The sequence below is a fragment of the Haemorhous mexicanus genome, chromosome 12, assembly GCF_027477595.1.
Source record: "Haemorhous mexicanus isolate bHaeMex1 chromosome 12, bHaeMex1.pri, whole genome shotgun sequence".
NCBI lineage: Eukaryota > Metazoa > Chordata > Aves > Passeriformes > Fringillidae > Haemorhous > Haemorhous mexicanus.
In genome coordinates this window covers 1,687,166-1,704,758 of record NC_082352.1, presented here as the reverse complement: position 1 = coordinate 1,704,758, position 17,593 = coordinate 1,687,166, and the positions used below count along the sequence as shown (strand labels likewise).

The 17,593-nt window shown below is 41.1% G+C and overlaps 1 protein-coding gene across 2 annotated transcripts in view; it reads left to right on the top strand.

Annotated features, from left to right (window-relative positions):
* CDH11 (cadherin 11) overlaps positions 1–16,839 on the top strand; it is an 83,114-nt gene extending 66,275 nt beyond the window's left edge. Inside the window, exons 5-13 of one of the 2 annotated variants that reach the window (XM_059857745.1) lie at positions 605–724; positions 1,125–1,292; positions 3,499–3,686; positions 5,160–5,413; positions 6,606–6,742; positions 6,940–7,061; positions 7,998–8,115; positions 13,959–14,210; positions 15,530–16,839. In XM_059857745.1, coding sequence (XP_059713728.1) covers positions 605–724; positions 1,125–1,292; positions 3,499–3,686; positions 5,160–5,413; positions 6,606–6,742; positions 6,940–7,061; positions 7,998–8,115; positions 13,959–14,210; positions 15,530–16,026 — 1,856 coding nt within the window. In that variant the 3' untranslated portion in view covers positions 16,027–16,839. The other variant, XM_059857746.1, reaches the window with a different exon arrangement.
* Positions 16,840–17,593: the final 754 nt, after the last annotated feature.

Below are 17,593 nucleotides of genomic sequence, written 5' to 3'. Positions count from 1 at the left end.
ATCAAACCCTGCACAGCTCCTAACTGGGAGACGTTCCTAGAATAGAACTATTTTTCCTCCTAGGAAGGAGCAGAAGAGTCCCCTGGAATTTATGGAGTGTGAATCCTCTGGGGTAAACACAAAGATCATTCCTTTGGCAGAGCTGTGCAATAAAGCTGTGAAGTTACTGCCTCACCAACTATTCCATTTTCAACTCCTGTTTGAGCTTGTGTCTGTCTCAGAGATTTCTACAGGAATGATTTGTCTGAAACTTACTGAGAAAAATGTAAAGGAAAACTCTATTGTTTGGCTGTCTAATGACAAAAGCAATATAAGGCTTGAACTACTGAGGGGAAAAACCATAACGGTGCAGGGTGACTGCTGACTTTATATCTTCACTGGTTAGAACACTAATCCACATCACAGCTGGTGACAGATCTTTTTGGATCATACAAGTATATTTTGTCATATAGAAATTGTCAGGTAATTTTGATTTTCATTTACCAAACATGGAAATAAAAAATTTTAGGAATAGCTCTGCTGTGTGACTGAAAGCATCTCTGCATGGTCCTTCCAGACGTGTTTGCCTCTGACTCTCCCTCCTGTGTTTGTTCTCCATTTTTAGGTACATCAGTTATTCAGGTAACAGCTTCAGATGCTGATGACCCTACCTATGGGAACAGTGCCAAACTGGTTTACAGTATCCTTGAAGGTCAGCCCTACTTCTCGGTGGAGGCTCAAACAGGTATTGTTAAACAGTTTCTTTGAGTGGCTCCTCATGACCAGAGTGCATCAAAGGGAACTGAATGTACTGACCGGGCACAGCTGCTGCTGTGTCTGAACAAAGCTTCCTGCTCTGCTGTACGTTGGTCTCCTGGCATTTGCTGGAGCTTCTGCACCAGAAAGCTGATGCTGTTTCTGGGTGTTCTGTATGCTGTGATGCTTGAAAGACTTTTTCTGTGCTCAGCTGTAATTCTGCAGGCCTGTCCTCTGCCTGGAATATTAGGGCTGCTTTCCTCACAGCAATGCTCAGGGAAAGCAGAACCTCCACCATCACTGCAAATATTGCTGTGTTTAATGCACTCCAAATGCAGCAGCCAGGTTTTCATTATATCTGTGTTTGCCTCCTTCCTTCGTGCCTGCAGGAATCATCCGAACTGCCCTTCCCAACATGGACAGAGAAGCCAAGGAGGAGTACCATGTGGTGATACAGGCCAAGGACATGGGAGGACACATGGGAGGCCTCTCAGGGACAACCAAAGTGACAATTACGCTTACAGATGTCAATGACAACCCACCAAAGTTCCCACAGAGTGAGTACCAACAAAATCCTTCTCCCATCTCCTACCAGGACCCATGTTTGTGAAGTATCAGACACACCCAAGGCTTGAAAAGGCAAGAACAGATGGATTATTGCGCCACATGTGAATAAAGAAGTTGTGACTGCTAACATATGGAACTTTAGTGTCTGGAATATTTGCTTTGTGTTGCAAAGTGAGACATTTTTAGGGCCAGTATTGAATTGCAAAGATTCCTGACCCTACATTTCATTTTTGAAGCTACTGGGCCATGCTGTATAACACATATGAGCAGAGAGACATATAAATATATATATATATATATATATATATATATATATATATATATTCTTCAAGTCTCATATTTACCATGACAAAACAAAGTAAATTTAGCACATTAGCAACATTTTTAAATTGTTGAAGTGTATTAATGCAGGTCAAATACAGCAATTTTTTTATACCTGAGCAATTTACTTTTCACATATAAAATTAATCAGGGCTGACATTACGAGACTCAGCCTTCACAGCTGGGTAAAAGTACATTAATGGGCCCACACATCTGTTCTGCAGCTCATCTCTGTGTGGGTTTGGAGTTTTTGAGTGCAGTGCAGACTCACTCAAAGCCGTCTCAGCCCGTGTTTCTCCTCTGAGCAGCACTTCTGATCCTGATGTGTCCTGGCCGTGGCCATCCCTCTAACAGCTCTTCTTCCAGTGCTGCAGCTCCCTGGCTTCTCATGCAAGAGCTGAATTCCAGAATCTGTGTCAGCATTATTTACCCTTCAAAAAGAAAAGGATTAAATCATAAAAAATCAGGTTTTATGTACCTTACAAACAAGCCTTTTCCCTCCACATCTTAACCTGGGACACCAGGATACAATATTTTGTTAACTCTATCAAATTATGGATTTTTCTATGAATTCAAGCCTCTTCACTGAGTGTTTTGCAAGAACATGTTAAATTATCAGAAATGCCTAAAAGGAGTTCCTCTACTTAATCATTCACCCCCAGGTTAAATCTGCTTTAGGAATATTTTGTAACTCAAAACCAGGGTTTAGCTGTCTGTATAAACAGCCAAATGACTGATATTTTCATTCTTATTTTCCTTTTTTTTTTTTTTTTTTTTTTTTTGCTTTTAATGTTCATCACTCAAGCTGTTAATGACTTATATACTTAAATTTTTGGTTCTTTGTGACTGGAGTTAATGACCTATTTCAATGACATGTGGCAATTGTTTTTATGGGTAATGAGCCAAGTCCCTTCCTGATGTAAGTGTCCTAATGTTCCTAGGGTGCCCATGGGCCAAAAATAGCGATTACAAAGGGGAATAAATTAGATTATTTTATTTTTTCATCCCCTTTTTTTTCCCTCCCCAATTTATTACTGCTGATTATGTGGCAGAAAATGCTGACATAGATTTATCTGTTTAGGATCAGGTTATGTTATCTGAACTCTGGAAGTGTATGGGAAAGTTCTGGAATCAGTAGTGCCTAAAGGACAACTGTTGGAGAGATATTTATCCAGGGACAGTGTTGCTCTCCTCTGATGTCCCTGAATACCCAGGGAAACAACTGTGGGATGTTTGGGGATGGTTTTCCTATTTGAGCTTGTCATGGGAAAGCCATTTTTTATTTGGCATGAAATCACATACAAATTGGTACATACTCTCTGTGGTGTGAAATTTTAATAATCATTGTTGCTCTACATTCACACTCCAAATTCAAGCCATAGAAAGCAGCAGATTTATGCTTTAGCCAGCACAGCAGACAGGATTTATCCAGTTCACTGTATCTGATCTATGGCTCTTGAATGAATGGGCAGAAATGAGAAACAGAGGTGAAGGTTTTACCATGAGTCATGTGAGAGAGAGTTTTCCTTCTGTTTTTGTAATAACATCTCTGCTATCAATGGTAACCTTGATGCCACAACAATTGCTGCATTCTGGGTGCTTGATTGTCCTTTTAAGCCCCTCCCTGAGCAGAGGGTAAGAGGGAGGAGGTCATGTTCTACACGTTATCCATGTGGGCTAAGGTTTCACAGCTGACTTGCTGCTCAAAGCTCTCCAGAGCAGAACAGAGCACAACACAACATTCCTTCCTGGGGGTGACAATGCCAAAGATCGCTGTGTTTTTTGGAACTCCCAAGTTCAAAGAGTAAAAGCACAAGTGGGGAGCACTTGCTTACTCAGGGCACACGCCTGCTCTCCCTGTTCTCCCTGGCCCAGGTGTGTACCAGATGTCGGTGTCGGAAGCGGCTGTCCCAGGAGAGGAAGTGGGGAGAGTGAAGGCCAAAGATCCTGACATTGGGGAGAATGGCTTGGTGGCTTACAGCATCATCGATGGAGATGGCATGGACATGTTTGAAATCACCACAGATTATGAAACTCAGGAAGGGGTTGTGAAGCTTAAGAAGGTGAGTGATGCCTACTGCTATGTAGTGTTTTTTGTTGCTGACAGAATATTTGGTAATAATGGATTACCACCTAAGCTAAAGTATTAGTAAATGCAAATTTCACTTAATTCATTTCTCAAGGTGTGATTAACTCTTAATATTCCATTTCCCCATTAGCTGAATTGGAATGGAAGAAAATAACCAAGAAGAGTTACATAAATACTGTACAGTGGATTAATTGCACAAACTAAATGAATTCATAATAAAAAGTCACGGTAAAATACGATGCCATCAGCTTCATTGTTAATGAAGTTTTGCCTAGTGCTGATAAGTAGCAGACATTCACTGTTGCTTTATGTTCAGTCTGAAAAGCCTCATGACCTATAGTTAGAATTCTTCAGCTGTGCATTGTCCACAATAGTGTTCTGAAGGAGTCACAGGCTATGGGAAAAGCAGCAGAGGGGATTTCACACACAGCCTGTCAGCAGGAGCTTTGAAAGCGTTATCAAATTAATTTTAAATTGCAAATTACAGAACATAAATCTTATTATTATGGAAGCATTATCATTTTCCCCTTTGTATTTTTGAGCTATTTATCTCTCTTGAAGATAATCAGAACTCCAACGAGAAGGCCTGGTCAACTTCTGGTCAAGCCCGCCATGCCTTTTAGGGCAGACCATCAGGAAGGGACCCAGAGGTCTCCTCTGCTCAAAACTTCCCTGGTTTGATTTCTGTCTCTGTTCTAGGGGTGGGAGTGGATATTTTGTGTGTTTTGAAATGTGGGTGAGCTGTCACTCCACTCCACTGGTGTTAACATACTTTGTGAATTGTGGTTGGCACCTGTGTGATCATTTTGAGGTGCAACCCTGCCGCCGTGTCATGCCAATGCAGGTACAGAGGTGCTGTGGTTTTGATCAGGCTCCCAAAAGGACTTGTCCCATGGGGCATTATTACACCTCCCCTTTGGAAAGTGTTATGAGTTCTGTGGTTGGAAAGAACTGCAGGAATGAAAGCACTCCAAACCATCTTCGTATTTTCCCCACTACCTAAATAATTTAACTCATCAGTATGCTATCTCATGGTGACCCAGGAGCACTTGAAACCACATCCATGTGGAATGCCTGCCAGCCTGGATAAAGCCAGGTCTCTAGTGGGAGCCCCTTTCCCATCCCTTGCACTTTTGTGCTGCCTGGAAGGCTGGATGGAGGCAAAATTCATATTTCCAGTACAGATGATTTCCTTAGTGGTACAGCAAGCAAAGAGCAAGACCAAGACTCTGTGGTGATATTTTGAGTGCCTTCCCATGCTGCTCCATACATAGAATGTAGCTCCTTCCATTTGAGTCTTTATGTTTATAAATACACACATTTCAGTCCAAGCTCGCTGACAGACGCTCACCTTTGTTTGATGTCATTGAGCACTAGGGCACTGCCTGCTGCTCTTACAGCCTGGTTTCCCTGACTCTGGAACGCACTGTCCTCTTGTTTCTCACAGACCTTAGATTATGAAACCAAAAAGTCCTACAGCCTGAAGGTGGAGGCAGCCAATGTCCACATTGACCCCAAATTCATCAGCAACGGGCCCTTCAAGGACACGGTGACAGTGAAAATAGCAGTGGAAGACGCTGATGAGCCACCAGTGTTTTTGAAGCCAAGTTACATTTTTGAAGTACAGGAAAATGCAGCATCTGGTACTGTGGTTGGAAAAGTACATGCCAAAGACCCGGATGCTGCCAACAGTGCTATAAGGTTTGCTGGATTTCCTGTTTCCTTCTGGGTGTTAGTTTCTGGAATTGTTAGGCAAGTTCTGAAGACAGTGCGACAGATCTACAGACACCCAGAATATTGAAAGTTTAAGCATCCAGCATTGGTTTTGTGGCTGTTCCACAAGCTTCCAGTTTCTCAAAGCTTGTATGATACTATAGCTATGTCTAATTCAAATATACTTAAGGGCATCTTTGGTAGACTCTATTCTATATTAAATTTTCCACAAATATCTTGTGCTGTTATCACAGCATGGACTTTTCTTGACATATCAAAGTCTAAGATCTAGATTAGGGATTGGGCTGGGTAATTGTTAAGTGTTAATTATTAAAGACAAGCCCACACAGACCCCTACTTTCTGCAGTTATGTTGGATCATCTCGGAATCACAGACTCATGGAATGGTTTGGGCTGGAAGGACCTTAAGGTTCATCCATTCCCACCTCCTGCAACAGGCAGGGACGCCTTCCACTGTCCCAGGCTGCTCCAAGCCCCAGTGTCCAACCTGGCCTTGGACACTGGGGCTTGGAGCAGCCCCAGCTGCTCTGGGCACCCTGTGCCAGGGCCTGCCCACCCTCATAGTAAGGAATTCTTATATTATAATAGACTTCTATTAGTTTAATTTTATTTGTCATGTTCTCAGTGTAACTTTAATTATGAAGACCTGTTTTGTGGGTATACTTAACATTTCAAAGAATTTCAATGTGAAGTTATGAAAGTCAGAGCTGTATAAAGCTATACAAATGTGCAGAGAGTGGATAACAGCTGATAAATTGGTATGATCAATTAATATTCCAAGTAAACAAAAGATTGGAAGACTTAAAAGATCACCAAAATTAATATGAAACAGAAGAGAAAAAATATCTCAGTAGATATTTTTATCATGCTTTATAAGAGGAGAAAATAAAGAATATATTAGAGCTTTGATATAGAGACTTCAAAGACCAGCATTTTCACTTTTTACAAACATTCTGATGTACTGTTTTTCTAAATGTAGAAACCACAGGTGATTCTCCTTTTAAAAGAGCACATATTGTCCTTTTGACAATGATGTTGAGGACAACAATAGGTGTACTACTTACAATTATTTAGAAATAATAATTATATAGAACAAATCTGGATGCATGAAACTCCTAAGTGCTTCTTTTCTCTAATTACTGACTTTCAATCTTCTTTAGATATTCAATTGATCGACACACCGACCTTGAAAGATATTTTGTTATTAATGCAGAAGATGGCAATATCAAGACAATAAAGGCTTTGGATAGGGAAGAAATGGCTTGGCATAATATCTCCGTCTTTGCAGTTGAAGTCCGTGAGTATTTCACTGAGGTTTTTGAGAACCAGTGGTACGAATCATGTAATCCTCCAGTTGTCTCTGTTTGATAAACTGCAAGAAATCTCAGCAGAATTACATCAGCATATATGATCTTCCTTGGATGCAGCTGGGAATTTGTTTGTTTTGAGGGGTCTTCCTGCTTCTGTCTCATCTCAGTGTTGCCTCTCTCACAGACAAACAGCACCAGGAAGCCAAAGTTCCTGTTGCAATCAAGGTTGTTGATGTCAATGACAACGCTCCCAAGTTTGCGGCTGCCTACGAAGCCTTCGTGTGTGAGAATGCCCGAAGTAACCAGGTATAGCCTGCCCAGCACGTTCTGTGCCCAGCACCTTCCTTGTTCTCACCACCTCCCTCTGCCCATCACCTCCCTCTGCCCACCACCACCCTGTGCCCACCACTGCTCTGTGCCCACCACTGCTCTGTGCCACCACCTTCTTCTGCCCTCCATCCTCCCCTGCCCCACCTTCCTGTGCCCACCACCTTCCTTGTTCCCCCCACCTCCCTGCACACACAGCTCTTCCCTCAGGCATTAGCCCCGGTTTGTCCTGTCAGATCCAATGAGAGGGAATAAATGAACATTTGTTTTGAGGTTTTGACCAGAAAGCCTTGAGCACCAAGAAAGGCTTTATTCTGAACTGCTATCAGCAGTTATCCAGTGCTTTGTGCATGGAGTGGGATTGGTGTTGGCTGGGAGTACCCACCAGCACAGGGCCAGTGGAGATGGGGGCAGCTTTCTCAGTTGAGAGACTGGTGTGGATATTACAGAAATGGTCAGTGTCTTACGGGAAGGATCGCAGTGCAATGCCTGTAGAGTCTAGCCAACAATTTATTCCTGGCAATCTGTGAGGAAGAGGGGTTAGGATCATAGAGAAGTACAGTTCTGCACATGATCTGTGCCTTTGCAGTCAGCATAAACGAGACTTTCTCAGCTGCTGAATTTTCTGCAGAATTTTATTTAATCTGTTGTGTTACCATTAACACATATTTGTGTATAAGAGTGTTGAAGGTGTGTGCTTTTACAGCTGCCATTCTGGGGTGGTTAATGCAATAGTAATTAAAGATTGCCTGTTGTAGTTTGGAGTCAGCTCTGTGTTTCCAATTGCTTATATTTGAATTTGAGGGGGGTTCTGCTATTTTACAATTCTTACTCAAAGGCTTTCTCAGAGTGCTGCCTGTATGTGATGTACCCTGAGAAGGAGCTGTTTGTTTACAGAGTGCTTTTCTTTTACAGCAATTTATTACAATTAGTGCTGATGACAAGGATGACTCGGCCAATGGACCAAGATTTATCTTCAGTTTACCACCTGAAATTATTCATAATCCAAATTTTACACTCAGAGACAACAGAGGTTTGTGTGAAGATTCCCATTCTACCAGAATCCAAAGAAATGACAAAGTAGAACTAATGGCCAATGTAATGTCATGCAACAGCATTGTCATTAACTTAGGCAGAGTGTCTTCCTCCAAGATTTAGGGGAGGAAGGAAAAGCATACAGCTGAGATGCAAGGATGTTCTTGGGAAAGTGGGATGTTTGTTAACTCACTTGAATTTTCTTGAATGCATATTTTAAATTACATAATAATACCCAACAGGAAGAATCCACTGCCATTTTATCTCCCAGGAAGAGGATAAAAACACTGCCAAACACTCAGTAAATAGAATTGGCAGATCTCCTTGAATTAGACAAACCTAAAATTAGCTGAGACAGCATAAATTATTAGGCTGCTTTTATTTGTTCACCACTGTGCCTGCCAGCTTTTGTAAATTATGGATCACAAGAGATGTGGGCTAGATTCCCACATGGAATCAAATCACTGCCCAGTGCAGGAAATGAAACAGAGACTTGTGCTGTGGAACTTACCTGTGCTGGATTTCTCAGGACCTGGGATCCTGATCCCTTTGCCAGTTTCTTAGTCACAAAATAAAGTAGAGCTTTGCATTCAGATTGATGGCAAGATGTAAGAAATTTCTAAGCAACGATCGTCAGGCCTGGGTGAGTGTCAAAATTCAATTGATCAGAACATAATAACATCAGTGACCTGAACTTGCCAGAGGCTGAGGGAGCCAGAGGAAGTGGGCAAACTGAAAAAAAAAAAAAAAAAAAAAAAGACAGGTTTGGCCATTATATGTATTTATTCAATTTATTCAATTATATTCTGACTCAGCATTCATTTTTTATTTCCCTTCACAGGGCAAAAACTGTTTCAGCTTCTAAGGAATTGGTTTTGATTGGCAAGCTTTAATATTTGAAAGAAACTTGACTGTTTTCTGAAAAGTAAAACTTGGTTGAACTGGCTTAAATAATGAATCCAAGAGTGCCAGAAATACAAAAGGCAACACACTCCAGATATATGATTTCAGTAAAAACTGCTCTGTTGAGGCACACTTTATCTCTCTCGCTCTCTTCATCTGAAGGGAGTCTAATTATCATCAGAGTTCCCAAACAAAATCTCTGTTATTCCTGACTGATCAAAGTAATACTGTTGCCTGGTGCTTGACACTTGTACATATATAAGCAATTCATAAAGGAGCCAGTGCCGGGCATATATTTATTCTCTTTAAAGTAGTAAAACACAAGTTTTGAAAAATTCATGGGTGTATTTTTAGAAAGGAGTAAATAAGCATGTATTCTTTGGTTGAGACCCAGAGGCCAAGTTTTGCTATGAAATACATTTTATGGTCACCACATCAAACTGAAAATAGATTAGATTTTATAATCTAGCAGAGGGGGTGCAGCTCAGAGTGGAGATACTCTGAGTGGTATTATGGTTCCTGACTCCAGCCAATCCCACTCATCCTTCATTTCCATATGCAGCAAATTTTTTACTCACAAAATTAACTCAGATGAAATGTGTTTTAGTTGAAATTACGGTGTCAGTTTACTGTAAGGTTTCTACCTGACAATAATGCAAAAGGTTATTTCAAGAAGATAGTATTAAGGGATTGAGTCTTCCCATATAATTTTCTTTTTGAGAAATGAATAGTCTGAGGAAATTCATTCATTTCCACCCTTTCTTTCCCTCATTTTGTTCAATCCTCAGTGCAATTATGTTATTAATTTACATACTCTAGTGAGTTTTTTTTTTAAGTAAGTTATACTAGAACAAAGTAAAAAAGTTAAAATTCTGTGTGCTCCCATATAAAAAAACTTCTTAGGGAGAGTGTGTTACCATTTGCAAGTCAAATAATGTCCATGGTCATTCAGAGTTGTTTTTCCAGTTATAAGTCAAAGTATTCTATAAGCCATGCCACAGCTTTCAGAGGGAATTGCTACTTTCAGAGAAAAATGGCTTTATTAACTGTGGAGAACAGTTAATGAAAACTCCATTGTTTGGGCCTATTACAGAACTTTAAAGTGAATACAGTCTCATAATTATCATTTAATAGAGTTTCTTTTTACCAGCTCCTGAAAGTAATCACATATTGCAGTAATCCAAAAAAGCATAATCATGTTCTACATCCTATTAATAGCCCACTGTGTTACCAAGTCTTCAGCTGAGCCCATCTCCCATCGAAAACACGAGATAATGGCTAAGCCCACGCTGGGATAAAACACAGAATTACTTCTGCACTGTTTCCTTATATTATAGCTCATAAACAAACAGCACTGGCTGCCCGGGCTCTGCTCAGTTCCGCTCCCACTGAAGTCAGGCCTTCAAAACAGCAGCAGAGGCTCGTGGCACTTCACAGCAGAGAGGCAGATTTTGAGTAAATGGATTTCCTGCTTTTAACCCTGCTGGGTCCTGTGCAGAGATGCCCTTTCCTTGGGCTCCCTCAGTGTGGCATTACTGGAACAGCTGCAGTCCCAAATTCACAAGATAGAGCTTTACAGAGCCTGAAATTAAACTTGTGAGCCCCTGAAAGTCAGTGACTGAAGTCTACTTTTTAAATTGAAACATGTGCTTCACACTTTTTCAACAAAAAAATTTTGAAACAAACAATCAAGTCGCAGGATTTTGCCATGTATTATCCACAGTGATTGCCACTCCTGGTAATGTAAGGATTTCAGACAGCTGGACCCCTGAAGTTGTTTCATTTTCTGGCTGAATCAGCACTCACACCTGATATAGGTGATAAAGTTCACACTGCAGTCAGCTCCTGTAATCTAGAATCCTCCTTACACAACCTATGTGTTAACAAGCCCCAAAAACTAAGCTACATTTGCCCATGCACACAGGAAAAATTGGAAATCATCGATAAGATCACCAGAGAAAAATACAAAAATCAAAGGTCAGGGAGATCAGTATAAGTATCACTAAGAAATAATGCAATTTTAGCTTCTAATTGTGAAGATTTCATGGAGAGCACAGGGAATCTTCACTTGCAACATCTTTGGATATTGGAGAGCCAAGGCAATAATAGCTGGAAAAATGTGATATTTTGGGAATGGCTTTGAGATGATTGTTCTTTTCTTTCTTGTGTTAACCTCCATTGTGTTCATTAGGACTGACAGTCAAGTAGCTCCCATATGTGTTAAGTAATAGTTTTAAGCTGGTATTGACATTTAACTTCTGTTGGCTTAAAAAATGCCATTTTACCAGGATTATAGTTCTACTCCTGAGCCTTGAAAATAATAAAAAAGCAAGGATGAGAATATTAGCTAGGATTATATGTTATCTTTTATCTAGGTAAGAAAGGGGTTTTTTTTCTTGTAATGGATATTACGTTTTTTTCTAAATGTGAGACGTGAACATAAACAGTAAAAGTTTAAAAAATGACCTTTTAGGTTTGATGTATTGTAGTCCTTTTTAAACTTTAGCCAGGCATGTTGATTGGATTTTTCTTTTTAAAAATTTATGTTAAACCAAAAATCGCTTCCCATTAAAACAGATAAATCAGCCATTGGATCAAATCAGTTTTGTTTAGTGTAAGTGACTGCAGTGGACCAGGCCAGTCTGTATAACAGCTAAATAATTTGCCATCCTTTTCCTATTTTAAATTAGAAATACTGCTTCCGCTGACCAAAGGTAAGAAAAATTAAATATATGATAAAAAACTGCATATCCAAAGACTATATATACTAATATATGGTATTGTCATTCCTTACACATTGCCTTTGCAGCCTCGAGGCAGCTGTAGCTCAGCCCCCTGTTAGTGTTCATATTTTTTGCTCCAAGAATAATCTGTACCCTTTTGTGGGTTTTTTATGTAATGGAGCAGATCTTGGCTCTCCCATTGAGAAAATGAATTTTTTAGTGCATTTTAGAGGACTCTGGGGAATATTTTATTCTGGATCAATATATTAGTTCAAGTTAGCTGATAGATTAATAGATAATAGAGGTTGTATTCCTATTTGTACCGAATTGTTACAAGCCCATTAAAGTCCTAAAATAAGGCTTTTGTCATGCAGACATTGATATCACCAAGGTCCTGTAAAAAATTGCGTCTCAAAGTTTAGATGGTGCATGTAAACATTCAGGAGATTAGGAGGACTCTGAGGGAGACAAAAGACACCTCCAAGAGTCGCAAGTAATAAGCAATCAGATCTTTATCAGTGTCTCTGTCCTTAGTAAATGTGACATTGTGCAAAGGAGAAGTTAACAAGCTCCTTTCTACCTAGTTCTTGTTTTTGTGAGACTCAACACCAATAGCAACAGTTGTGTCAAGCCCAGGTGGCCATTCAGGGCACCAGGGGTGTGGGCTGGCAGGACAGGGGCAGATAAGGGGCATGGATTCATTTGCTGTGTAACAAACAGCTCCTACCTTAAATATTCATCCTGTCTGGTGAAGTTCCTGGGAGAGTCAAGCAGTGCAATCCCCTCATCCCTTAGATTCACCAAATTTGGGGGCAGTTTCAGACCTTGTCCTACATCAGGGGCACTGCCTGCAAGGGTGGTTAATGCAAGGCAAGAATGCTTCTCTTCAGGTATAATTTATTCACAGATTTCCATGGAAATAGCAGTGATTAGATCATTAGGAGAGGTTTTATGGTTTGCATTATTAAATTCTGGGATTTATGCTGACTCTTCAACAGGAAAATGATTAATCTGCAGAAGCCTGAGGCAGCAGTAAAGTGGGTACCTTTGGAGGTGAACAGCCTCCCCTCAGCAGATAAAAGAACTCCTCTTTCCCCACCCCACTTTCTGTTATACAGTGAAAAATAAAGAACATAGCAAGCCAGGAAAGGTTGTATGGAATAAATCTTCAATATAAACTGGCTTTTGAAGGTCTGAAAACCATGGAAATGATTACTTCACTTATATTTACTTTGGGATGTTTACAACTGTTATAAACTTTGGTTTAGGCTGAGCTGAGAGAGAGAGGAGGGGCACAACAAGGGAGCCCTGTTGGTGTTCCCCTGAGAGCATGAAGCACAGGCTGCCTCAGCCCAGGGTGTCATCTCACACTGTCCCCTTTCCAAGGCTCTAGCCAGAGGAAGTAAGCAGGATCATCCAAAATGTCCTGTATCATGGCAGGTTACCTCTCGTGAGGACAATGGGAATACAGTTACAGAAATACTGCCAGGAGTTGGACTCATGGATCCCTGTGGATCCCTTCCAACCCAGGGCATTTTTGAGTCTGTGATTTAACTCTTCCTTACATCCACATGATTCAAAATGTGACCAGACATACTGTGCATGTATGATCAAGCTCTCTGAATTCTGGCTTTGGAAGTTTGGGTGAAAACCAGATTCTGATAAAACTCTTCAGCATTTCTTGCTGAAACAAGGCTCAAATTTGCTCATACACAGCAAATATTGGCGTTTGTTACAGTGGGAGTCTCATCAGAGCCCATTTAGGGACAGCATCTACCATGCTTTTGGATGTGACTCCAAGAACACAAAAGGGAGATATGGGTTTTACCCCTCCATTGAAATCTTTAATTCTGGAGAGACACTAAAACCAGATCAGACAGCAGTAAGAAGGTCCAGCCATTTGGGTAGTTGAAAAAGTATTGTGAATTTCTCAGAAAGTTACAGATACTAAAAGGTGCTATCAGACAGAGATTACCTGTGTTGCTTGTGTTAATTAAAGAATTCAAACTGAGTGTGGTGCTATATGAATTAAATACAATCCTGTGATTGCTCTTAGGTCGTTACAAAGGTGGCGCTTTCTACTGGTTTATTGCTGAAATGACGCTAAAGCCCCAGAAAATTGAGAGCCTTGGCAGCGAGATAATTTCCTTTTCAATATTGGCTAAGATGATGACTGTGGAAGAATTGACAATGATCCTCTCTCTTTTTCAACCAGATAACACAGCGAGTGTGCTGGTCAGACGGGAAGGGTTCAGTCGGCAGAAGCAGGATTTGTACCTCCTCCCCATCGTCATCAGCGACGGCGGCGTGCCCCCGCTGAGCAGCACCAACACGCTGAGCATCCGCGTGTGCGGCTGTGACGGCAGCGGCTCGCTGCTCTCCTGCAACGCCGAGGCCTACGTCCTCAACGCGGGGCTCAGCACCGGCGCCCTCATCGCCATCCTGGCCTGCATCGTCATTCTCCTAGGTGAAAAATGCTCCTGCCTTGCTGCTCATCTGGGCTTGTGGTAAAAAAGTAATCCTGCCCTCAGCTCCAAGATGGTGAAATGAATCCGAATTTTTTAGCTTTTATTTTTATAGGGCGTGCTGATCTGCCCGGCTGTGAAAGGCTTTGGAGTGACCTCAGTGTGGCCTTGCAGGGCCTGAAGGAGCTGCAGGAAAGATGGAGACAGACAATTGCCAAGGGCTGGAGGGACAGGACCCAGGGAATGGCTCCCAGTGCCAGAGGGCAGGGCTGGGTGGGATATTGGGAATTAGGAATTGCTCCCTGTGAGGGTGGGCAGGCCCTGGCACAGGGTGCCCAGAGCAGCTGGGGCTGCCCCTGGATCCCTGGCAGTGTCCAAGGTCAGGCTGGACACTGGGGCCTGGATCAGCCTGGGACAGTGGGAGGTGTCCATGGCAGAGGGTGGCACTGGGTGAGCTTTAAGGTCCCTTCCTACCCAGCCCATTCTGTGCTTCTGTGATATCTTCAATAGCAAACACCAGGGAATTTGTATAGATGTGCTCAGAGAATGTCCTCCTGTGGCCTAATGCCAGCTAATCAGAGACACTGCTTAAAGGAGGTCATGACATACAGTTCCAAGTTTTGTGATCTTCCCTGGATGGGAAGTTCCTTATTGAGGTCAGCCAGGATTAATGGCCCCTGACAGCTATTTCCCTCAAACCCATCTTGTGTTGAAAGCAGATGAGTGGCTTGGAAGACCTGCTTTTAAGAAAGTGACGCAAAATGTTTCCTGATGATTTGGAAAAAAATTACACAATATTTTCTTATTTCCCTGCAATATTTTGTAGTGTTTCTTTTTTAATTTATTTTATTTTATAGAAATTTGAAGTAAGAATGTGAAACAAATATGTCTTTGGAGGTGTTGCTTAAAAAAATTCATTGTAATGGAAATGACACACTGGAAATCGAGTTAAGCTTTGGGCATACAGAAGAGGATAAAGATTCATCTTTGTTTTGTTGCATATATTCATGTGCTTGGGCTGCTCAAAGGCAGTGTCACAGTGTTCTGCAGCACCTGAGTCCTCACAAACACTTCCCTTGAATTAGCATTGCAGTAATGAGCAATTAGTAAGAGCACTGGCATGCAGCTCAGACAGAAAGCCTCGGATCAGTGTGTTTAGTTCTGTGTACAAACATCGCTGCTTTTACCTAGCACGGAGCACTAAAAATGCAGAAGTTTGCAACAATCCAGAAGAAAAGCCGAGGGCTCGGGGATGCAGTAGTTACTTACAAAGGCGCTGCTGTTTGACAGTGCAGCCTAACCCGTGTTTTGTTTTCCGCAGTCATTGTGGTGCTGTTTGTAACCCTGAAGAGGCAGAAGAAAGAGCCCCTGATCGTGTTTGAGGAGGAAGACGTGCGGGAGAACATCATCACATACGATGACGAGGGCGGAGGCGAGGAGGACACGGAGGCGTTTGACATCGCCACGCTGCAGAACCCCGACGGCATCAATGGCTTCATCCCGCGCAAGGACATCAAGCCCGAGTACCAGTACCTGCCCAGGCCAGGGCTGCGGCCCACGCCCAACAGCGTGGACGTGGATGATTTCATCAACACCAGGATACAGGAGGCTGACAACGACCCCACTGCCCCTCCCTATGACTCCATCCAGATCTATGGCTACGAGGGCAGGGGCTCCGTGGCTGGGTCCCTCAGCTCCTTGGAGTCAGCAACAACAGATTCTGACTTGGACTACGACTATCTACAAAACTGGGGACCTCGATTTAAGAAACTTGCAGACTTGTATGGCTCCAAAGACACTTTTGATGATGATTCTTAACAATAAAGTTTAAGATTTGGCCTTAAGAACTGTGTCCGAAGTTCTGAAGAATCCAGAGGAAATGTAAGCAGGTATTTTTTTAAAAATCAAGAAAAATCTCATTTAAACATTTAAGTTTGACAGAGAGGATTCCTTTGATAAAAAAGGACATGCAAGTGGTAAATACTGTGAAGTACCTTTTCCTACAAAAGGCAAATCTGGAAGTTGGCTGCCAGCTTCACTGAAGGAAAAAACCCACTTAAGAAATGCGAAATATTTAAATGAAGGAAAATGCTAAAAGCAAACCTACAAATAAGGGAAATCTTTTATGTGTTATGAACATCTAAATCTTTTATTTCAAAGAAGCTTCCACAAATTAGAAAAGATAACAGTTCTGAGCTGTAATTTCGCCTTAAACTATGGACACTCTATATGGTAGTGCATTTTTAAACTTGAAATATATAATATTCAGCCAGCTTAAACCCATATGATGTATGTACAGTACAATGTACAATTATTATGTCTCTTGAGCATCAAACTTGTTACTGCTGATTCTTGTAAATCTTTTTGCTTATTCTTTCATCTTAAACTAATACATGCCAGATATAAAAACTCTGTCTTGTTCGGTGGGAGGCGCCCTATTTCTATGTCATTTTTAATGTATCTATTTGTACAATTTTAAAATTCTTATTTTAGTATACATACAAATATCAGTATTCTGACATGTAAGAAATGTTACAGCATCACACGTATATTTTATGAACATTGTACTGTTGCTTTAATATGTGCTTCAATATAAGAAGCAGACTTTGAAATAAACTGATTCTTTTTTAATTCTTGTTCTGGTTATTAAGCATATGAGGAAAAACATAGTGTTTCTAATGTCCCATTTATAGTTCTGACTAATTTACTACAATTGTGACCTTTTAATAGCCTTATTTATTATGTGTTTGTAGTTGGTTTGTTGCCTTGTTAAGTGATTATTTAAGAACCAAGTACATTTTACAAATGTTTTTTAGATTAAAACAAATGTAACGTCTGGTGAACATTTTGTACCCTCTCTATCTACAGCTTGTGGCTGCTCCCAGAACACAGTAAGGATCATCATATAGTCCTACTGTGTTTTCTGGATTAAATTAAGTGTAATATTTTTCAATATTTCCCATGTTATATGCATTTATCTTATAACCTAGGGATTCCCGAGGCTTCAGGAGTGACTTTGTGGGTGGACAGGAGTACTCTGTGCTTACGCTTTACTCCAGCCTTGTGAGTTTCCGTATCGGTGCTGAGCTTCTGCAGGTTCTAGAGACTGAAATCTGATCCAGTTTATCTGTGACTTCCCTAAGGACTGTTCTACCTGAATTACCTTACCTGAGTAGTAATTAAGATTCCGGTACTTAATTCCTAATTTCTTTTTTTTTTTTGCTTTGTTTTGTTTTTTTGGTTTTTTTTTTTTGGGGGGGGGGGTTTGCTTGGGTTTTCTTTTTTCTTCTAATTTCCAGTAGAATAGCATCATCTGCAGATAAGGAGACATTTTAATTTGTGATGACAGAAATACAGAATGCTTTCAGAATTGTTCTTTGTAATG